The 24,615-nt window shown below is 38.8% G+C and overlaps 1 protein-coding gene across 5 annotated transcripts; it reads left to right on the top strand.

Annotated features, from left to right (window-relative positions):
• The first annotated feature begins 4,927 nt into the window (after positions 1-4,927).
• Positions 4,928-22,057, top strand: GYG1 (glycogenin 1). Of its 5 annotated transcripts, none has more exons than XM_039713524.1 (8): positions 4,928-5,332; positions 8,683-8,818; positions 10,687-10,861; positions 11,181-11,343; positions 15,175-15,301; positions 18,433-18,652; positions 19,272-19,322; positions 19,545-22,057. In XM_039713524.1, exons 1-8 carry the CDS (start codon positions 5,326-5,328, stop codon positions 19,704-19,706), a joined length of 1,041 nt encoding a protein of 346 aa, XP_039569458.1. In that variant the 5' UTR covers positions 4,928-5,325; the 3' UTR covers positions 19,707-22,057. The 5 variants fall into 5 exon arrangements, with proteins under 5 accessions (XP_039569458.1, XP_039569457.1, XP_039569454.1 ...); XM_039713520.1 differs by lacking the exon at positions 4,928-5,332 and adding an exon at positions 5,339-5,733; XM_039713523.1 differs by lacking the exon at positions 19,272-19,322 and having other exon boundaries at positions 5,175-5,332.
• Positions 22,058-24,615: the final 2,558 nt, after the last annotated feature.

Here is a 24,615-nt window from a genome sequence, read left to right on the forward strand (position 1 = left end):
CCTAAGATAAAACTCTGCTTAAAGAAGACCTTACTAACTAACCCTTGAGCACACTGGCATTGTTAGGTCAAGAACCCAGGAATCTGTACCTCTAGGTTCACATCATTCAGCTCTGATGTCAGTGAGGTCAGGTGCAGAATTTGTTACACCACAGATCTATACTGCTGACGTTCTGTGGAGTCCTGAGGAATTAGACCAGCGTTACCCAAACTGATGGGGTCATGCTGAAATAATTTCTTTGAGGTCAATTAAAATGACTTCCCAGGCAATGTTGCTGTTGCTTCATGCTAGCAGAAACTGCAAATTCTCTGCCCATTTAATCTGAAAAATGAGACCTATGATCACTTCAGTAAAAAAATAAATGTAGTAATGGTTAAATGCTCAGAGATGGGGAATTAATACTTATGTAGATTTTTGACAACTATAATTGATGAGCATTATTATTAGTACATCATCTCTATAGTAATAGTCTAGTCCTACACAAAGCCTCTGGCTTTGTCTAGTTCAAAGAGGAGACTGAGGAGCAACCTCATTGCTCCCTGCAGGTTCCTGAGGAAGGGGTGTGGAGGGGAAGGTGCTGGGCTCTTCTGCCTGGGAGCTGGGGACAGAATGCCTGAGAATGGCTCAAAGCTTTTCCAGGGGAGATTCAGACTAGACATTTTCTGGAAGCATTTCTTTACCAAGAGAGTGGTGAAACACTGGAACCAGCTTCCTAAAAAAGACGGTTGATGCCCCAGGTACATCGGTGTTAAGAGGCAGTTGGATTGTGCCCTTAATAATATTCTTTAATAATGTTTCAGCCCTGAAGTGGTAAGGCAATTGAACTAGATGAGCAGTGTTGATCCTTTCCAAATGAACTATTCTATTCTAGTCTAGTCTAGTCTAGTTTAGTCCTCATGTTATTACACTTTAGTTGGGAAAGAGGTCAAAGCATCTCAACTCAGTGATACTAAGATTTTTCAAAAGGGAGTACCTGTATTCACTTAATATTAATCATAAATGCCATTCCCAGTATATCACCCTGATTTAAAAAAAAAAAAAAAAAGTTAATTACTTGGCCTAGACTGGAGGAAATATTAGCTTGAAATTCAACAAAAATCTAGCATGGAACAGAAGCATTGCTGTAAGTCAGAGTAACTTGGTGGAAGTACTGCCACTGCTTCTTCTCAAATCCCTGATAAAATTTCTCGAGAACTTTGCATCTGCAGGAATTCTATCATCTGCTAGTTTTTTAAGTATTAAAAGTTGTAGCACTTCCTGTAGTAAGGAAGAACATGCATGTTCAGGTGAGATACTAGAATTTTTCTATTTTGAGAGTTTAAAATTCTGGTTTGTGAAGGTAAGAAATCATAAGAGTTATTGTTACCTACTGAGGTAGAATACAGATAGAATTCAGATACATGATTTCAACTTCCCTGTGCAAATATAGAGCAAGAGAGTGTTTACTGTTTCAAATCAAGTGGTAAGGAGAGCAAACAAAGAGAAATACATAGCTGTCCTGCCTGTACTTATCACCATGGCAAATGACGAGTGGAACTGGTAATAAACCCATGCTTTCTGCTCTCACCCATATGTCCTGGTCAGTAGGTCTCGTGGCCTCCCATCCCAAAAGAATCACTAGAAAAGGAGAGCAGGCAAAGATGAAGCAGAGGGCAAGTTAGAAGAAAAACACAACACACATCTACCATATTTAGCGTATTTGCCAAAGGAAAGGAGGCTTATAAATCAGTTGTACATGGTTCTGTGTTCCTCAGTGATACTTAACCTTTTCATTAAGTATAGGAAAGCAGTGGGAGCTTTCAGCATTAGAACTTTTGAACAGTCTTGTAAAGAGAGGTGAGAGAGGCAACTATTTCTCCAATGCATCAATTTTCTTCTTAATAGATACCAAGTTAATCATTCAACCAGGAGAAAGCTTCTACTGTAACTTGCTTGCATTGCAGATCACTGAGAATCCACCCAAAAGACAATACAAGAGAAACTGAGATCTACTCACTTCCCTGCTTAGAGGAATGTTAATTTTATTGTGCTAGCTAGAAGAAATTACAAGAATTCCTCAATCCACTAAACATCTGTTCACTGGAATGCATAAATAACATGAGCCAAACAAATTACAGAGCCCAGCTTTTTAGAAAACTATCACATTTATCTAGCAGGTGGATTTTTATTTTTTTTTTTAAGAAAACAAGGCCAGAACTATGATTGGCCTTGGGATGGGCAAAGAGAACATCTGTTAGGAAAGCAGAATGTGAAAAGCTGAAATAAGTTAGAGTGACAACATAATATTTTGATTATTCAAATAGAAATGTGAAAGCCTTTTCAGTCCTATTGGAGGAAGTTACATTACATTGAAATCCTAGCACTGGAAAAAAATTGTGCCACACTTTAAAATTCTATGCAGACTACTGTAAGTACTCAATAACTGTTCAGTCTAACTTCACAGTAAGGTCGAAGTGAGAAGGGCTTCAAAAAGAGGAGGGCATGACCCAGAACAGTTTTTGTCATCAGGGAAGTTTGTGACAACTTCAGGGCAAGACAGAGATGGCTAGACAAAAATGAAATCAAATCTCTCAATACCGTGTTGAATTGGGCTACATTCTTTTCACCTATCTATGCACTTCACACCATTGAGGCCTCTTTTCTAACCAGACATATAACCATTTTGATGTTGTAAAAACTGAATTCTAATACTTTAAACTTGGACTGGATATGTCGAATTGATTCTTCTGTGTTGTTTTTTAAAATTTTTCCCCCTGGGTTTTGCAGAGGCAGAAATAATGTTTAATTCTGAAACCATCTCTACAATGTTTTATTAACTTAATGGTTGGACTCACTGTGCACATTTGCAAAATTGCAATTGTAATCAAGTGGCTAATCATGTACTTTAGAAGTTTACACTAAACAGTCCTGTTACAGGGATAGCAGTTTCTCTTAATACTATGTAAATCCTAACTATATTTCAAAGCTAATCCTTAGTACTTGGTGTTTTGAAATGCCTTTTTAATTACATTATAAACAAGTTCCTATTAAAATAACACTATCAGTCATTAAGAATAGGACATTTTATAATGTATAAGGGCAATTGGACTTCTGTGACATGCATGGTGATCAAATTTTTTAATTGCATGATGACAGGATTGTTTTCCATAGGGCTTTCACCTTCTTCAGTGTGCCAGTATTCACTTAATGAGCTGCTATGCAGCACTCAGTCCATTCTTTCTGAATGCTGTCTCTTAATCCATCAAAATCTATTCCTTCTCCCTCCTCACTAGGTTTTTATCAAGTCTTATTGTGTGCTGACAAGTAACAGTTTCCCTGGTTAGTTCCCATCCTCATATGTTACTTATCTTTTACTTACTCTTAAATTTATTCCCTTCCATAGAAACTGAGGCCTAGCTGTTTTTTTTGCTCAGCCTAACCTAGGCGTAGATGCATTGCTATCCTAGTTATCATCTCAGAAGAGCTTTTCCTGAGCATTCTTCTCTTTTCTGTGAGCTTTTTTTCCATCTATCCTCATGATCTTTTCTTCCATTTGTACTGGAAGCCAATGAGATACCTGTTTCTCAGGTTCTTCCTGTGACTTTTCCCTTCAGGTTATGGAGAAAGAAGTATAAACAGTCAGTAAAAAGGCACAGATGTACATGCAATCACGTCTCTCAAGGGAACCATAGAATTTACAGCCTGTTCAACCATGAACATTGGAAAAATCACAAAAGTGCATGTGCAAACAAGTATTAGCACAGGGGTGGATGCTGCGCTTCTCTGTCACACTATCAAGATGAACACTGGCAATCCTAGGGATTTTTTTTCTGATTGTTTAATGTAGAAACCAGAAGGAATTATGCTCTTTTGCTCCACTCTAACATAACACAAAGGAAGCAAGGGAAGGGGGAAGGGCAGTCACCAACAGTGGCTATTCTATTGTTTTCTCTTCAAAAACTTGGCAAAGCAACAAGCTAGACACAGCTGAAATGTGCTAGCTAAAAACTTCTCAAAACTTTCATCTGAGACAGACACAAACCATGCCTAATACCATCATAGAGAAAGTGTGTCAAAGCCACAGATACCTGAAAAAACAGTTGCATTTAAAAAAAAAATAGTAATCCCTATGTAATCCCTATATACGTACATTACCAGCATTGCCTACAATTCTGATTCACATTCTTTTATGCATATGATGCTGATGCATGAATTGCAAATTAATGGTATGCTCTAAATGCATATTTTGTTTTGGGGTTGTTATTCTGTGGCTGGTCAAGGAACACTTCCTTGATTTTGGTATTTTTAGAAGTGAGTCATTTGATTTTGAAACAGATCTACAAAAATTGTCTCAGCTCAAAAATTATCTCCCATACTGGGGAAATGAGGAGTCGGAGTGCTCTTTGTTCATGAGTTTGCATTTGAGTTTTATTTTTTAAATCCGTTAACGGCTCATTTGCCATTTCAAGTCAGAAAGAAATCCCCTTCCTAACGGTCTTCCCTCTGTTTATTGTGATCAAAAAGCAGTTATATTTAATTGTGTTGAGGAAGGTAACGGATCACAGGAAAAGATCTGGGCATCCTGGGGGACACGAAATTAAACACAAGCCAAAAATGTGCCCTTGTTGAAAAGGTGCATGCTATCCTGGGTTGCATGAGGCAGATCGGGGAAGAGGACCCCTGCCCTCTGCTCAGCGCTGCTGAGGCCACACCTGGAGGGCTGTGCTGCGTTCTGGGCTCCCCGGTATGGAAGACATAAACACACTGGAGAGAGGGCAACAAAGGGCCACAAGGATGGTGAAGGGTCAAGAAAGCATCTCTCCCCGGCTGAGGGAGCTGGGACCGTTCAGCCTTGGAGAAGAGGTAGCTCGGCGGATCCCATACACCTGTACTAACGCCTGCGGGGAGAGTGCCAATAGGACGGGGCCAGGCTCTTCCCAGTAGTTTCAGTCCTTCTTCCCGCAGGGCTTAGCGGCCACAGGAGCAACACCCGTCCTGTGTACCACCGCCGCTCCCAACCTGAGCTACAGCACCCTGACACAGTCCTACCCTTTATTCGCGCAGTGGAGTACTTTAAGCATTTTCAAGCTGCGCTTTACCCGAGAGGCACAGGAGCGGCCGGGCGCGGCGCCGGCCCCGGAGAGAGGGGGGGTGACGTGCGGCCGCCGCGGGAGGCCATGGCGGGGCCTCCGCCCGCGGCGCCGCGGGGATTCCTCGGCCAGGGAGGGGCCTCCAGCGGCCGCCGCGGACGCGCCGCTGCTGGCCCCGCCCCTATATAAGGGGCGGCCTCAGCGCGGCCCCAAGCGCGGCCGTCGCGTCTCCCGCACCGAGCTGCGTTCGGGCACCATGGCAGGTCAGTGTGCGCCCGCCCGGCTCGCGCCGCCCTCCGCGAGGGCCGCGGCCCGAGCTCCCGGCCAGGGATCGCCGCGGCCGCGCCTGTTTTTAGGCAGCCGTCCCGGCGGCGAGCTGGCTTCGACTGGCGGGAGCAGGGACTGCTCGCGGGGGCTTCGGAGCCGTCCCGCCGGGCACCGCTGTGCGGTTTGAGAGAACGCGTACGGTGCCGGCTCTTTCCGCGCCAGTTCGGTACGGTGACCCGAGCTCCGTCCCCTAACGGGACGGATGTCGCCGGCATGGCGGGGAGCAGCATGGGCCGGAGAGGCCACTCTAGGGGTACAGCGGCTCACAGGGGAAAACCCAGCCCTCTCCTGAAACGCCGGAGAGAGCTTGTGATTTCTGTGATTTTGATACTTTGCAGTGAGTAGGTTCTTACGGCTTTCCACGTACCTGTCATTTCTTTCTTCCGTTTTTTGTTTTTGTTTGGTTTCGGGTTTTTTGGTGTGTTTTTTTTTTTTGTTTGTTTGTTTGTTTTCTAATTTTTTTGTTTGGTTGGTTTTGGTTTTTCTTGTGGGGTTTTGTGGTTTTTTTGTGGTTTTGTGGAGTTTTTTTGTTTTGTTTTTGTGGGGTCTTTTTTTTCCCCTTTATTCTTTTTTTCCCCGTTTTTTACCTGAAGTTGTCAGCAGAGTCGGTTTCATTTTCAGGTCTGGAAGCCTGTAGGAAGTCTGCCCTCCAATGCATGTCTTGATAAGATGCTCCTGTCTCTCTAGGAATCCTGTGCTCAAAAAAAAATCAGATACACTAGCACCTAACTCAGAGAACAGGAGAAAAGGCAAGCACCTGTGAACTCTGGCTATGCCTAAGAAAATTCTTCCAGGGGAATTTTTAAATGATCGGGGGCAAGCACTCCAGTAACCTCCTGCATGCTATCAAATGAAAAATCGCTTCTAGCTCAGACTTCCAGGATGTTTGTGGGTGTGTAAGGGCTAGCACAAAAACTCTTGCAAAGAAATATTATAGCCTATGAACTGGGCAGCCAAAGAGTTCTCTGAAGTAGCATGGTTTTGTGTGGGTAAGTGAATTAGGAAGCTGTGCAACTGCCTCTCATTCTATGTGGTTTTGAGGACATACTGTCACCAAAAGTTCACTATGTTTCAGGCCTAACAGTGGCTGCTGTGTAAACATGAGATTCTGTGAAGAAAGTGTTAACAGAGAAGGAGAAAAGGATGACAAGGGAGAACCCACACAGCTGAAATACTTGATGTTTAGGTAGAATGGACTGACTAGTCTTTTGCAGATACAACTTCTATAGTAAGCACCAACTGGTCTTGCCCCAGTTGTAGCATGAGCTCATGTACTTAAGAATTATATAGAATAGAACACTTAGATATGATATATAGATGATACTGAACACCAACAGGATGATATAGAATGGATGCAATAGACACTTTAGATAGAGAATAAAACATAGTTTATTAGAAACTTTGGAAAGTTATGCTGCCCTAGATGGTCTCCAGGTTGGCAATATTCACCTCCTGTCAAGCAGTGAAGTTGCGGGATGCAGTAGGGGGCTTCTTAGCCTTTATTCCATCATTAAATTGACCTTATTTCCCTTTGTGTGTGTGAACATTCAGTTTCAAGAAGATGAGACAGAGTAAAAGTGTACCTGCTAACAGGTCAATGAAGAAAAGATCTGTCTTTCAGTGGCAAGTTCACTGTAAGAACTAGTGCTACACTGCTAGGGGGAAAAAACCAAACCCAAACAACATTCTGATGAATATTGGGCACAATCCCACTTCATCTACACTGGACTTTTAGTGAGCTGTTTGAGAGCATAGTGTCAGACTTCCATGTATTGAACAGTAACATGCAAATTACCTAGTGAAAAACTCTGTCCTATTAGGAGGATGTTTATAGAACTTAAAATATTGCACCCTTGCCCTTTCAAAGAAACAAAGTTGTTCTGCAGATTTGCTGAATATGAACTAGTACAAATAGGCAGCTAAAAGTGAATTGAAACAAAATATCTTTATTCCTGGTATTATAGAAGCTTTTTTGATCTTTGTGATTGACCACTATAATCTAAATCCCTTAGGACTAGTTGGTTTTGCTGCTAAGCAAAATAGAAGGTTTTGTAGCTAGTCTATAGATCTTGCAGACCAGGTTTGCAGAGCTTATAGGCAATTACAGTACATGATTGTCTGTTGTCAACTATTAAATGGGTATTACGTTAAAAAGATATTGATGATGATTGCCTCGTGAGCTTAGGTGTTGTGTGAAACAACAATTTTTCTGAAAGGAGTCAGTATTTTAATCTTGCTACTAGGCTTGATAGTAAGCCTTTAAGTGTCCAGAACTGTCACTTTCATCTAACCTAGGTAACACCTTCTGTAAAGAAAAGAAATCAAAGTTGCTAAAATAAATTTGACTCTTGAATTTCTTGGGAAGAAACTTTTGTTGATAGAGTGAAAATAGATTGGTAGAAAAGAGCATGCTTTGTAAAGTGATATAACTTTGAAAGGAGGGCTACTAACAGTGAACTGAAGAACTTCTATAAGTTACTTGTTTGCTTTTGTGAGTCCCCCTCTGGCAGTTTAAAACAACATGAAAGAAGGCAACTCTTGTATAATATGGCTTCAATAAGTACTACAGGGCAAAACAATCTGTCTTAAGCTATATTTAAGATATAGGTGAAGCAGAAGATTATAGTACCTCTTTTTGCTCAAAAAGTAAAAATTGTTCCTGCAAGTTTTAAATTGTTTTTTGTATTACTAGTTACTTCCCATTTAAATCTTGCATTCTTGTGACAGAGCTGCAATCATGGGTTGCAGAACAACTCATCTGCAAAATCCTGAGCTAGCAAAACTTAAAACTGTTGTCTAAGATATAATTCAATGCTTACTTTCATTTGAAAATGAATTGCAAGTTTTACACTGCTTTAGCTTCAGGGCTGAGAGCTGAACCCAGAGAAACTCTAAAAAACCCTACTAACTTTAGGCCAAAAGCAAGCCCACAGACTCCAAACACTTTTTGCACAATAGCATATTAGCGGCCCAAGTACAGCTCTTTAGAATTTTGGATTGTCTCTACTTCTGGCATGACTTATTTAACCTGCGGGCAAATTTGAAACAGTCTTGATTTTGTGGGTCATTTTACTACATTTTGCCATGTGTCAAGTTACCAATAGCAAATATAGCTATGCAAGCAATCTGCTTCACTGAGTCACGTAGGAAGGCCCTATACACAGAATTAAAGGGCACATCTTAGAGGTCTCACAGCAAGATTACCGAACAATACTCCGTTTCTAATGTAGCTGTCTCAGAATAAAGTAGCGGATCGTGCTAACTTGACCACGTTGATTTCTTCCAGACCAGTCTTTTGTGACTCTAGCCACAAATGACTCCTATGTGAAAGGAGCACTGGTACTCGGTTCATCCTTGCAACAGTACAGAACAACAAGGAAGCTGACTGCACTCATAACTCCTCAGGTGTCAGATCTTATGAGGTAAGGTCACTTACATGCTTTGGACTGCAACAGTTCCTGCTGATGTGTAGGTTGAAAAATGGAAGTTAACTTCCTTAATAGTAACCTTTTAAAACTCTGGAAGCTAAATAGCTAGTTTCAGCAGAACTCAACTTATCTGTACTATCTGAAGTTCTATAAGTTCTTCAAACATGAAACTGTTTATGTTTTGGTGTGGTCTTTTTTTCTTCCCTACGATGAGTTAAACAAATAGTCTGCAATTAGAGCTCTAAACCATGACTTGATACTGATATTTCTGATGGACATTTGCTCTTTTGTAGTCCTGCTTAAAATTGTCCAACAATGTGATATTCCCTGTGCATTTGTTAGTGCTATGTGTATGCATGTGGAGGTGGGGGCAGGGAATTGGTATTTATTTGTTTTGGAGAAGTATTCCCATTCCCATAATATAACACAAGCTCTGTTGAAATCTAGCAGAGACTTCAAATTTTATCATGGGAGAAGCGAGCAGAACTGAAGTAGCACCAAGTATGTCAAATCAGCAGCTGAACAGAGGCATCTAACAAGGTCACCACAGTACATCAAATGAAATTAAGAGGCAACTGCTTCCTACAGCCTCCTTAGAATAGTCTCACTATGGAGTGGACTGGATTCTTTCCACATGTAAGAGGGTAAAAAAACAACAAAAGAGTTGATAACTATGGGGAACTACAGATGATAGGTTAGGATTCTCTGCATGGGGAAGTAATTCTGAAAAGAATTATCAATATATAGACACAATAGAGAGGTGACTCAATAAAAAAATGCAGTGACTTTTTCTGGAGTCTCCTGGCAGCTAAACAGTTGTATCATTATTAAAATGCTGCATACAGGAATATCCATTTCAGCCTACTAGGTGAGTGTGCTCTTCTAAGATGAACCTTAAATGTACCTATGTGCTAGTGAAAGCCAACTAGTACTATGCCCTTAGACCAGTGATACCTATGTACCTAAAGGTATAATTGGAACTTGCATTTCTCACCCTGTCTCCACTAACAAAGTATGCCTGAAGTTCAGAAGCACTGACCCACCATCAGTATAAAGACTGCTTTGCAAAGCAGAGTTCCAAAACTAATTTACAAGCTCTGTGGCTTAAATTGTACTAGCAACTGCTGAGCATTCAAGATATGCTGTAGAACAGTAAGACTTTATTGATGTTTCCTGTTTTTAGCAGAATGAACACCTTAATCTCTTGAAATAATGATAATGCTATATTGATGGTAAAGCAAAGGTTGGCTACCTGCCACAAAATTTTACTACACTGCCTGTAAGTTTGTCACTCTGTAATGAATATGATACTGGTTCAACACATTTTGTACCCACAGCCATGACTAAGTCTTGAAAAGACTTTATGGGATAAAGAAAGCTTTAGCAACTAAGTGTAGTCAGATGTCCCAGATGTCACAAACCCAGAACAGTGCAAATATTGCATAAAATTGTCTCAGCTGTTTTGGATTCAGCTACTGCCCTGCTCAAGCTAGTCTAACAGCTTTGCATTTCTTAATTGTCTGCTCAGAGTAGGGTGTTAAGTTGCCAGAAATCAGAGTCTGGATGAAAAAAAAAAGCTTAGTACATGACTTACTGGACTTGATAGCAATCCCAACTAAAACTCTGTGTAGGAAAAAAACAAACCCCAAAAGACTTCTTTGTTTCCCAAAATGTGCACATTACAAACTTTACGGCAGACAGGTATACTTGTGTGTTCCAAAATATGCAGTCAACTCTTACTACTTTTCAACAAGAAATGTTGCCTGGTCGCCTGTTCTTCCACTTCTCTTTATGGAATCTGTCATGTGGTCTGCTGTTGGAGTAACACTAGAACTAAATCTTGCCAATTGACTCTTCCCCAGGAGAGTGCTGGAAAAAGTCTTTGATGAAGTCATACTGGTAAATGTCTTGGACAGTGGGGATTCAGCACACTTGGCGTTAATGAAAAGACCTGAGTTGGGCATCACACTTACAAAGCTTCACTGCTGGGAACTGACACAGTTTTCAAAATGTGTTTTCATGGATGCAGACACAATGGTAAGTGGCTGTGTCTCATGGTATCTCTCAAAGACCTAGTATCAGGGGTTTTGGATTTTTTTCTGTGTTTTTTTGTTTTGGTTTTTTTAAGAGTAGGGGTAATAAATGGACTAGGAACGGTAAGAATGTGTGTGCCTTTTAAACTAAATTAATTGTTATGAAGTCTGTGGGGACTATTTCTGTAAAGTATTGTCTTTTGTAAGATGAACACTGATACAAGAACTTCCTTTCATGTCTTAGTGTTGATGCCAAAATCCATAAAAACATGATACCACAATTCCTAACCTAAAACCATTTTTTTAAACTCCTTTATAATTAGGTTTTGTCAAATATAGATGAGCTTTTTGAGAGAGAAGAGCTATCTGCAGCACCAGATCCAGGCTGGCCTGACTGTTTTAATTCAGGAGTTTTTGTTTACCGACCTTCCATTGAAACATACAGGCAGCTGTTACAGTTTGCCACAGAGAAAGGCAGCTTTGATGGTATGTATTAATTTGTATTTCAGTGTAAGTTAGACCAAAATGGTGACAGTACTTGGGATGGCTCAGTAACTACATATATTTTATGGGGACTCTGTATGATAGAATTCTCATTGTAGCTGTGCAAAAATTGTATCCTTCTCAGAAATAGAAGCTATCATTATAATATGTAGTAAAATTACTTTTTTCAGGCTTAATGAGATAAAAACTAAGTTTGGCCTCCAGACATACAGGTGTAGAATCATATAACAAGAAATCATAAAACAAGAAATGAAACTCCAGTACTATGCTTCAGACATTCCTAACACTCAAGGCTTGGATGTTCTATACTAACTCAGGCTGCTATAGAAAAATTAGTACTGGTCAATTTGAGCACAGCTTCAGAGAATCAAAAATTTGAAGATACAGCTATCTCTTCATATGTTATATGATGGCTTCCTGTCTCTATAGGGTGGTGACAGTCTCTTTCCCAATATCAAGTGCATGTAGTAGCCTTGGCTGCTTCCCACTATAGGTTACTTGGGATCTGCCACTGTACCAGGGTTAAGCTTGAGAAGCCAAGTTGTGCTGTCTTGTCAATCTACTATATCTGTTACTGTTGCAGTAAAAGCATCTGTCCCTTGGAGACGGCTATAGTTAAAGGTTTCTGAGTATCACTGTCTCCTGTCACCCTGTCACTTAATTTCATTATGTAACTACTGTGGTAGAAAACAAAGTCTAACTGAAAAAAAATCAGAAAACTATGTAAATAAGACTACAAAATGAAACTCTCAGATAAAAAGTAATGAGCTAGCCTGTTGACTTTCCTCTCAGTACTTTGTGAAAAGTAAAATACTCAGATGCCACTCCTAATCTGTAGAATAATCCTTGTTACCATAAGGACTCTTGTGTGTGACCTTCTAAAGAATGTTGGTCACAGTTGCATGCTCAATGCTACCCAATGAAAATGAATACTGCCATATAATGAAAGTCAAAGGTGCAAATTGATCACCAGATATGGCAAAATCTGTAGCATAATTCTGAATTGTCGCATTAAAACAAACAAAACCAACCAAACACCTTCCCCTACCCTTCCCCCCCCCAAAAAAACCCCCAACCCGCTCAAAAGCAACCAATCAAAAAAACCCAAAACAAATAAAACTGGTTTTGCAATATGCTTTGACTTGCTAAAGCCATGCAATAGTGAAACTTCCTCTGTCCTAAATGCAAAGCAATTGTTGCAGCAAAGACTTAACAGCAAAAATAGTGGGCTAATTGTTTAGTTATCAAATTTCTAGAACTGTTTGTACTTCAGCTTCAAAATCTACCTAGTTTTTATTAAATGGTAGCACTGATTGAGTAATGACACCATGGAGGCCTAGACCATCTGTGTAAGCTAGTACTGAGCCCAGGAACTTAGTAGGGAGAAAGTTAATTGAAAATTAAATTGATCTAGAGTGTAATAAAAGGGCCTAGGAAACTTAAAAGCACTGACCCTTCACAGGTTTCTCTAATGGGACACAAGGATGCAAACTTAACAACCTACGAAACTATGTGTAGTTGAAGTCACATTGCTGTTGAGGCGGACCATCCAAGTGTGGGGACACGAGGCTTGACTCCATTTTTCTCAGAAGGCTGATTTATTATGTTATATATTATATTAAAATACTACATTAAAACTATACTAAAAGAACAGAGAGAGAAGAAAAATCAGAAAGTTACAAAAACCAAGAATAAAATAGAGTAAAATACATAACAAAATCTTGTGACTGCTCACAGTCTTAAAACAAGTGGCTGTGATTGGTCGCTAATTGAAAACAATCCACATAAACTAATAGAAAATGCACCTGTTGCATTCCACAGCAACAAGTAGTTATTGTTTACATTTCTTTCCTGAAGCTCTCAGCTCCTCAGGATGGTAAAAATCCTAAGAAAGGATTTTTCATAAAATATTATAGCTACACATTGCAAGTACCTTGTTACCAGTAGGACTAACTAGGGAATAGAAGACCTTCCAGAATATTTCTTGTATGTAACAGCAGACAGCTGCCTCCTGTGTAGTACTGTTGTCCAGAAATGGCAGAATGATGGCTATTTATGTAGACATCTACTTTGTCTATCTAAACTTCACCTTTGTAGATAATAAAGAATATGTCAGGCAACTACTCTAGGTACCATCTAAAAGTAGTGGAGAGGAAAGAAAACTTTTGTATTAGAAGAAATCTGGTAGTACTGCTACCTTAAGAATGTTGCTATTGCTTAGACAAGCCTTTTGCTCTTTAGCTCGAGATCCAAAATAGTTGCTTTTTCAGTCTTGCTGCATTGTACCTTGATACGTATCTGTAAATATGTAGCTAATATAAGTTCTGCCTGATTTTTCACCTTATGTGTGAGATCCTGTCTCAGTTAGGACAGGCTAGATGCTGCTTTCATTGTCTGCTTTGGCACAAATGCATGCAATCTGAAAAAAGGCCAAGTATGTTAAACAATCTGAGCGAGAAAGACTGCTGTAGAGTACATTAAATACACTGTTGCTGCCCTTTCAGTTCTTTTATGATGGATACAAGTTTTTCAAAAGTGCTTTCCTTCCTTTATAGATTGAGAGGCAAGTCAGAGGTTTGAAATTGCTGGACTGAGTCTCCAGGCTGTTTCTCACTCTGCAATCTGCATGTATGCTGACAGCTGTAACAGGATACCTAGAATTTATATTTGTCAGTGTACTGTCTGTACATCTAAGTTTATGCCCAGCGTCTAGATATTTTAGCTGCAAAAAGCAAATTCTGCTCAAACAGTACTGAAGGTGTACTTAATACTGCCCTACATCAAATCATAGGCCACTAAAAACCTTTTTCTGAGTCAGCAGAAACTGAGTGCTTAAGAAAATGAAAGATTAAAATGAAACATTGTCTACAAACTAAGCTATCCATTTACCTACCCCACAAGTAATGCTACTTGTGAATGCAGTGGTAGGTGAAAGAACACAGCAAGTGATCAGAGGATTCCCTTCAATCTCGTTGATAAGAGGGATTGTTACCATTTAAAGACTAATCGATAAAGAATGAATGGATATAGATAAATAGGTTTTTACTTCTCAGCCACTGCTTATAAACTAGTCTACTCCGGCCTGAAGGCTATATTTATTTTTTTAGCTAATCTACTACTCAGATACCAAACAACTTCAGATTCATTTAACCTTGTAACAACCTCTACTTGCAAACTAAGACGTAATCCTTCTGAACACAGATTGTTATCCTCATTTAGTGGTTAGTCAGAAGCTTTTTAGTATAGCATTAGGAACACCTATAATCTGTTCAGGAATTTGATGGAGTTTTACTAGAATCGTCAACAAGACTACATGTGCTTTACTTATCAGATCAGTGGGGAGGTAGATGCATCTAGGACTGCAGGTCTAACAGGCCACTGATACCCTAACTTAGTCAGTGAGATTGTTAGTCATGCATCTGTAAGCATAAGTAATAAAACTAATTGTTGCCATTTGATCTTCTGACTTACAGCTGAGCAGTGCTCAGTTGTTCTGTTTTATTGTGGGGTGTTTTTGCTGCATTATACAGATTGAACTTAAGCTGTAAAAGAAACTGAATGGCAGAGTTTGTGAGCGGCTTCCTATCTTTTAACAAAAGTAACCCCATGTAAACTATTTAATTCTTTGCATTGTTAGAATATTCAAAGGCTGCAAGGTTTACAGGGTTGTTCACAAATAGAACTGTAGTGCTCTGTGCCAGACTTCTACAGGACATGATAACTGCATTACCAACTCTTACTTGGGAAAGTGACTGAAAAAGAGCCTCAAACAGCTGTCTGATGCTCGTAGCCTATTAATGCTTTCTCTTTTAGGTGCAGATCAGGGATTATTAAACACCTTCTTCAGCAGCTGGGCAACAACAGACATGAGCAAACATCTACCGTTTATTTATAATTTGAGCAGCACTTCTGTATATTCCTACCTTCCAGCATTTAAAGCGTAAGTTGAAAACTTCGAGGAGACCTTCAGCGTTTACATAAACTAATTTCTTGTAACAGAATGAACAGGCATGATGTGAGCTTACACAGCTTTTCTAGAAGTAGACTGTTCCTGCCACTCAAAATATCATAACTTCTTCTCTTAAAAAAAAAAAAAGGTTGAATTGATAAAGTCAAATTCAGCTGTATCTGTAGCTTAAATCACTCATCCCTGGTGGTAACACTGAAGTTGAGTAAGCACATTTGACAGGTCACTTGCAAAAGGATAAACCACTCTTCCAGTATAGGATACAGTCTAGAACAGTTCTAACCAATGGCTGTAGGCTCTTTAAACAACTTGAGCTGACCTTCAGCATGTCACTGGTGGTATCCTTTCCACTTAGATAACTTGCCCTTTCTTCACTCCGGTTACTTAGGGTATTTAACAACCTGTAGTTACAGTTTCATCTAATCAACCTATACCATTCAAATAAGTGTGGTGAACAAAGATTTGTATCAAGCTAGAATTCTCTCCTAACAGTCTTTCTAGACCTCTGTCAGTTCCTTAACTAACAGCAAGATGGAACAAATAATACAGCCAACCACATATCATTGCATGTTTCCTCTGTGACAAAGCCTGTATCCTCCCTAGCCAGCAACATTAGTGTGGCATGTGAGTAAGTGGTATGTCAGTGGCAGGGTTGTTGAAAGTGTTATAACAGTCCAGGAGAAGTGGGGGGGGGGGAAGAAGGGAAACACACAGAAACTCTTTATAAATTATGAGCTACAGAAGTTGGAGGCAAGGAAGAGGGAAACTGCCAAGTGCATAAAAACAATCTGATCTCTGAATGACATCAGGTTACTAGTGTCTAAAGCAGCAGCTGGCATAAGCAGGGCTTGCTGGCTCAAGATCAAACTATGTCTTGTGATCAGAATACTATTTGGAATCTTGTCATGCTAAAAGTGGAACACTTATTTAAAGAAATATATGCAAGCCTCAGAATGACTAAGTAGCTGGATAGCATTTGATAAACTAACATCTATTGTAAAGTATGTCCTCTTTCCATGGCTGGCTCTTAGTCACATGACCTTAATTTTACAAATTACTTTGTTGCCACAGAATACTAATTGTATCTGGGAGCTTCTTACAAAAAATATCTTTAACTGATTAAATCAGTTGCTTAACTGAATTCATCAGACCTTCAAAAATAAAATGTTGGAAGTGCAGCCCTTGTAAGTAACATTCCCTGCTCAAGAGGTGGAACAAGTTCCCTTGGTTAGATCAGCAATTGCACTCCTGATAATCAACAGTTAGAATATAGTGAAATTTAAGCCTACTGACAGCAATAGCTAAGTTTTTTGCAGCTTTGTACAGCGAGACTGGATTTCACAGCAGTCTCAGTAATCCTTTTTCCAAAGGAAAATGCCAATTCATGACAAATGCTCTCTAACTTTAAAACATTGATGAAGGACTTTTCTGGGAGATGTGGAAAGACAGATTAGTTGCTGAGGTCAGTGTGGACATAAAGCTTCCTAACAGTTGAGCTTAAATGCCAAAATAAAGTATTGCAGGTCCAGAAAATATCTAGAAAGCAGATGCTGAAAACATTGTAGAAGTTTGGCATCTGTTGTTCGGACTGTAATTGGACAGGATACCAAGAGTATACTTCTCCATTTGCAACAAGTGTCATATGATACTTCTTATGCATTCTATTCTTTAGCTTAACTTCCCTTGATTTTTGAAAAATAAGTTTCCTTAGAACAGCAACAGCCTAAGATGAAGAAAACTCATGTTTAGTACTGACAGCTAATAAAAAACTAAGGTAATCTCCTTATGCTGAATCTTGACATTTGGGGTTTAAAGTCAAAGCACAGTAACTGACCTCTTGAAGATTACTTTTTTTCATGCAGTTAAAGCAAATACTTGGCCTTTCACACACACATAAGTCTTCATTCTGCAATAAGATCAGTTGTATTGAAAACATTGAACATGAACATTAAAATATAGTCAAGGACCTTAAAATAGTATGAAACCTACAACCCCATCCAAATGCATACTTGGTTTGAATATTCTATGGCTTTTGAAACACATGCATATTGTCTCCATACACAAAACTCTTTAACACCTGAGTCCTGGTCAAAATGACTAGCATCTGCTTAATAAAACATTTTGCCAGGTACTTGATGTTACTCTCCATTTCAGTCATATTATGTTGACAAGAAAGCCTAATGTGATACAAACTGAATTAGGTGAGATAGTCACTGTTAGCAGACAGAGTAGTATTGCTTGTTCACAAAACTGAATCAAGCTAAAGCCCAGCTCTGAAACTGTAGGAGAGTGACATGAATGTTGTCTCTTTCAGTGTTAAGTTTCTTAGTTGAGAAGAGGTGCATTTCATCTTTACTTTTAATACAGACGAACATACTGGTAACAACTGGGACAAAGCTAGAAGTCCATATTGAAAACAGAGTTTAAATGGTTTCAAAAAGAAATGAAAACAACCCACTATCAAACACACGCATGATTGCCCTAAGGGTTATTTAGGAAGTGAGGGCTGTCTAGCAATACCCTGCTGCACAGAGATCAGGAGTCTTCTGAAATGCGTTCGTTATACAAAGTTATTATTTTGCAGGGACATGGTCTCCTTGCAGCAGAGCCATCCAATGATCCATTTCTACAGGGCTATAAACTGAAAGGGTAACTCTTTAAGACTGACCTTTCTCCAAATAGTACTTTTAATGCTTAACTCTCTGGCTTGCTGACTTTGGAGTAGAATATTTTTCACTTTTTAAAACCAGTTCTGATTGCAACGGCTGCTTGAGACTGCTCTCCCCTGAGCTATGGACATCACCCTAAAGACTTGAGTTGTCTGTAAGTATTTAAATAGCCCAGGCCACTAGGTTTTGGTTGTATTCTGACTAGTGCAATGTAGAATTCAGCTTGCATTTTTCCCGTTGTATCGCAATGCTTTCAGTCCCAATAGGCATTGGAAGTTTGATCATTTAGCATTTAGCCTCCTAAATATATTCATATTTCTGTTTTCTGGACAAATACGGAAATAATAGGTTAAAAAAAAAAGTTATGTCTGCCTGTCAAAACTTGTTTTCTAGAGACATGTACAAACCAACTTCTAAATTTTTTCTGCCCAACAGGTTTGGTGCAAATACTAAGGTGGTGCATTTCCTGGGAAGCACAAAGCCGTGGAACTATACGTATGACTCCAGAACAAAAAGCCTAAAGGGCAACATGGATGACCCTAAAATAGTTCACCCAGAATTCCTCAACATGTGGTGGGATACCTACATAGCTGATGTTTTACCATTACTAGAACAGCATGGAATTGTTAAAGAAATTACTACAGGGGTAAATATGGTACGTGCTCTAATAATCTTGTACATCCATACCTAAGTATGGATGACAGGTTATTTACCATTGCATCAATTTCCCTTCCCTCTGTCCATCTCAAAGCATGGGTGCAGTTTAGTTCGTGGGATGCAGGGTATTTTAATTTTGTCCTTTTAAGCTTGGAATAAATAATACTATAAAAGAGAAGCATGCTAGACAGGTCTTGGACATGATGGTATGCTTACCTAAAACAAACCATGTACATAGTTAATGTAGCACCAGCTCTTAAACTGTAGTAACTTCTTTGATGTAGTAACTTCTTTAATTCATACAGAGAAGGGTCTAAGTCTTAATGTGTTGCAGCTAATAAGGTTCTCAAGCAGAAGAACCCCAGTTCAGCATGCAAATGTGTACATACAGATCTTGCATGGTGAATCACCTTTAGATATGCTTAGGACAACCAAAGCAATGCTTCTAACTCTAGTTCTTATTCATAGAGTTTAGCAGCCTGCATCTGACTGCAGACTTCTTAGTCTTAGCTTAGTACATGGACCAGTTTAAGTTCTCAGCCTAAGACCAAAGTTATTGACCTCTTCAGATGTGCTTCTCTTGGTAATCTTGCATCTTTCTAACAAACTATTTGCAGCTATCGGGTTTGGTCTATACTCTGGCTTTCTCTTGTGGCTTCTGTAGAGAGGTATGAAGAACTTAAATTTTACTTTTTTTCTTTGTTTTTTTCCCTTGCTAACTTCTGTAACTCTGCTTTGTTATTTTGCTAGGAAAGCTGCACAATCCCTGCCCATTGGCAATGCTTGCTACTGCGCATGATAACATCAACTTTGTTGTCCCATTCTATGACCTTTTGATCGCTTTAGCTGTACAAAGTATTTCTATATTTTTACTCAACCTTTCCTTTTAGGCAGAAGTTACAGAGGCAGTGTCCCACGTATCAGTATCACCACTATTACCAACTGAATCTTCAGAAGAACGCAAGGAACGGTGGGAACAGGGCCAAGCTGACTATATGGGAGTGGATTCCTTTGACAACATCAAGAAGAAACTTGATACCTACCTTCAGTAGAAGTGCCTGTCTCAAACAGTGGTGATGCAAGGACTTGTTCCAGAACTAACAGCTAGGAAGGTAGAGATGGTGGTCAGTTACACTTGCTAGTAGCTTAAGGAAAAACTTCTTGGCTGAAGGCCTCTGCAGTGCTACAGATGAAGACTGAGCAAAAGCTAGGAAGCAGAATCCTTGGGCCACCTATTACTGCCCTATTTCCAAATTCTCCATACTAGATAAAACCAGGCATTTTCATCTTAAAATTTCTTCTGTTTTGATCAATTGGCTCAACATATTCTTTAAACTGGGTTTGTTACCTCACCTCATTAGGTGATTAGCATTGATTCCTTTGCTTGCTGTTTTAGATGTAAAATCTAATTCATGGGATTGCTCATACACTGGAGTGGTAGCCATTCTGCTTTACCATAAATATGGGATACATACAGTTGTAACAGTAATAGCACTGCTTTGCTCTTCCAGTCACAATTGCACTGAAATTTTGACCAGGTTCTTACGCACAGTGCCTGCAGCATGGCAGAATGCGTTTTTCAGTTCTGTATACTATGGGACTAGTAAACTGAGTTTTATCTGTTCCTTGCAATGTTGCACTTGATACAAAAATAAAAAGTTGTCATGCATTTCTGTCTTCCCTAAACTCTTGAGCAGTTAAAAAAATGAGCTTCAAAGCAGTCTAACTAAAATATTCAACAGGTATAAATATCCCTTAAGCTTTGCTGATGCTACTCAAGTACACTTCCCAAATCTAAACAGGACATAGCCACATAAATTCAAAGTCTGAGCATCACAGTGAAGGGAGCAGAATGTTAGGTAAACACATATCAGAAGACAAGAATCAAATGGCAAGAAAGGAACAGACATAAACATTCATGCTCAACTGAGATTCTTCAGTGCTTTCATTAGTGTATACAATAATCACCATGTCAGGTAAACAACAAATTTTGCTGAACACAAAACAGTACTGTAGCTGTTAGTGCTTATACTTTGGATGTAACATTAAATGTGAGGATCTGTGAAATGCCAGGTCTGTGTTCTGCATTTTTCCAGCATGTTTCATCTATCCACAAGTACAGTGCTACTAGTTCTCAGAAAATAGATACTTAAATCTACATCAGCTGTAATAATGTTCTGTCCCTTGTAAGCAAGTCTCATGCAATGGGCTCGCCTTGTCATGTCACCCGCATACTTAGGCAGGTTGCCTAAGAATTCTTCTTAATGACTTGTTTTAGATTCTAAGAACCTCTGATGCCTACACACACTCAGAGACATCAAGCTGCAAGATAAAAGCCAAACAGGTCTCGTTTCTCCAACCTATGGTAGTAAGCAAAAGAGCAACAAATTATGTATTTTTCACTGCAAGATGAACATTCCTGGCAAGCCATATATGGCAAACTGTTCTATTATTAATCTCACCGTACGAGAATAACATGATGTCTGGAGGAAAGACCTAGCCCAAACATGCAGAAGTATGTTCTGTTCTATTTTTGCTGTAGTCAAGAAAGACTGAAGTGTACTACTTTCACTCTTATCAATCCAGCACAGAAAAAGTGAATTACAGTACATCTGTACCTTTCTGCAGTATCTCATACAAAGTATACTGTATTTTACATTGGAAAATATTAAAAAACCTGAGCCTTAGAGAAACATCTGTATACTTGTGATATTCTCATATTAAAGGTTCGTATTTCTTCCTAAAGGTAAGAATTCTGCATCTATGATTGTATTTAAACAAACAAGCAATTTTAAAAGAGGGGGGAGAGAGAAAGTAATCTAGTTGGACAAATATTCCTCCCTTGCACCTCTCAGAGAAGGAATACGGCTCTCCAAGCTACAGTTCTACCATATATCCACAGAATTTTAAAAACTGATTACTCCACTGGTATTTCTGCTTCTTAAATCTATTGTTGCCGCTAGTGCACTTCAAGGAATGCTAATGCATGAATGAATCTCATTTGACACTGATTATTCAAAAGTGAGATCATAAAAGATCACATGGACCCACTGCTCCTCCATCAAACACAAGCAGTCAACCACTGCTGCTTGGGCTGGCTACCATCACATGATGGCTACCAGCAGGATGAGAAGTTGCTGTTCAATGGTCTATAAAGGCAGGAATTATATTTGGCTCTGGGTTGTTAGATATACCTATAGACTGTAGATGACTCAGTGTTAGCAATGCTTAGCTTATTTTCTTACAACTGCTTGCCACAATACGATGAATTCATTATACCTCATTCATTATCTTCACAGAAGATTAAAATTATTTTGCAGTTTCTACAATATTTCTGCAGTATTCAGAGAATTGTTGAAAAAAAAAAGCAGTCAGACTTGATGGCAGTGGTATTATGGTAGTGCAGATCCCCTCCAACTGAATGGATCAATGCAGTCCATACACAGGCAATATTTGTGAAGATGCATTGTGATTTATGAAAAAAAAATTCTTTCATTGCAACTTCTCCATATTCTTATTCATACTTAATTTCTTTGATTTATTAAATAAATAGCTTTTGTCTTCATACTGTTACCTGATGTCCAAGCTAGTACTTTTTCTTTACAATTGGTGGTGATGGATGCCCAAGTCCAAAGCTAAACTATCGTTTTAATTTACTCTGTTTCTTTCTAGTGCAGATTTTGTTACAGTTTCCAACTGCCAAAAAACTTGGGAATTACAAGTGAATTACAGTACATCTGTAATTCACTTGTAAATCCCCACATTTGTAATTACTCAGAGGAGTAAACAGGGGAAGGCAGGAAGTGAATAGAAATCCCTTAATCTGGTACAATGACGCAACACATGAATCAGTTTTGCTAAGGAAAGTATTTTGCTGTCAATAAAGGTAATTTACATTTTTATTCTTTACAAATAATTCTGCATTTCTGAGTGCTTTAATGAAAGGAAAAAAACTTCCTAATGCGGGCATTACCAGACTCCCATGGCCACAAAATGTAACTTCAGACTAATGTCTTAATTTATAAATAAATTCTCAGTAATAGCAGAAGAGACTAGAGCAGACAAGTACTACACTAAATATATACTGTTCCTCAAATTGCACTTTATGGCTTTTGAAGTTCATAAACAACAAATAGAAAGCCTCATTTAAAAGTATCAGAAAGAAAGAGCAACATGAAGAATGAACAGATAGCATATGCTACACTGTAAGGTGTCATTCCACTCTGTTAGTAGTACTACTAGCATTCTTCCACTTACAGTAAATAAATAGACAGCACAAAAATATAGTGTTAAAACAAGAAGATGCTAGGGAAACAAAAGAAGTCCTATTTGTCTTTTAAACAGATACTCATCAGTGTCATTCTTTCTCAGAGAGGCTTTCCTTCTGCCTCTTAGAAAAACACCAAAGAAGTTTCACGTAGATTAGGCCGTATCATTATGAACAACCCATTACTCGCAGGATCCATTAAAAACACTAGGAAGGCTGCTGTCACATTTAATCCAACTCCACCCACTTTCAGAGACAAAAGCATTACAGTTCAGGACCCTGCCTGGTTGCTTTGGAAGCAACAAATTGCTTTCATTCTTTTCTTCTGTGCCATTGACCCATCCAAATGAATAAATGCAAGCCCTGATTCTCTAAAGAGAAAGTAAAAATGTTGAATTTAACAATCCATTTTGGGTGACAACAGGAAATAAATACATTAAAATCCTGACCTCTGCATATTTGAAATTCCATTTTCTTTGAGAGATCTTTCTGAAACACCATAAAATGACCTGTTTATTAAAAATAACATCAGTTCTACTTACTTCAAACAGTTTTCTATCAGTGACAAGAAAGTTGTGAACTGAGAAACAACAAGACATTTAGCATCTGGACTTATCCCTCCATAGTTCTACTAAAGCATGCATAAGAGTGTTTATCTGAAATCAAATATTTATCTGAAATGAAAGGAACTTATTTTGACTTGGCTACAGTCCATTCCTACAGATGGCTTTGATAAAGTTCACATCAATTGAGAGAAATCACTGTTCAGTAATACCTTTTAAATGAACTAATCTTGAATTCTGTGAGTAGGCTTTCTTCTAATTTCCACAGGAAACTAAGGGTTCAGCTTTTTTAATAGCCACAAACTAAGGATGATTGAGAGTGCTTTGGGAAGGAGAATTCACAACCAATTTTCCAGACATACTTCATGTGGTCAAAAGTCTGCAAGTCTTCTATCTCCAGGGTATATGGAAAATAAGAACAAAGTACTGGAACTTGAGAGAACAAGGCTTAAGCAATGGACAGCCCCAAGGCAAGTGATCTACCACAGCAATACTCAAGAAGTGAAAAAAGGCTTCCCCCAGACATACTGAGACAAATAAGGTAAGCAAGACCCTTGGCTAGGTATGACAGGGAATAAGGAGGCACCAGAAGCTCTTTTGGAACCAGCATGAGAACAAAAGGAACAAGGAATGGGATTTGAGGCAGAAGAACGCTGCTAGTTTTCTCAGTAAGTGATTCTTTATGTCATCATAGCTAAACCTAACTAGAGAATGAAAGTAACTGCACCAGCTAAAAAGAAAAAGAATAAAAATAATTATTTATTCTAGAGCATGATGTCTGAAACTCATGTCTCCACAAAGAGATTTTTAGGGAACAAATTTGTAACCAGCATTTGAAAGAACATTTTCTTAATTAAAAATTAAAAACTTAATGTTTCAGAAAAGCAATCTCAAAATGAAAAAATCAAAGTACAAGCAGAAAGATAGAAATTCTGGCAGCAAATGAAAGTGAGACAAAGAAAAATGATGTGGCAGACCTTGAGAAACAATTCTACAAAGTAAAATAACAATACTGCAATGTTTTTTTTCTGACAAGTATTGTATTGAACATATGCCCATTTAGTTTCCCCCTCTAGAGCAGAATATATATTGCTTAAATAAGATTTAATAAATTATTTATTTAGATTTCGT

The sequence above is a fragment of the Passer montanus genome, unplaced genomic scaffold (genome assembly GCF_014805655.1).
Source record: "Passer montanus isolate IOZ18808 unplaced genomic scaffold, ASM1480565v1 scaffold29, whole genome shotgun sequence".
NCBI lineage: Eukaryota > Metazoa > Chordata > Aves > Passeriformes > Passeridae > Passer > Passer montanus.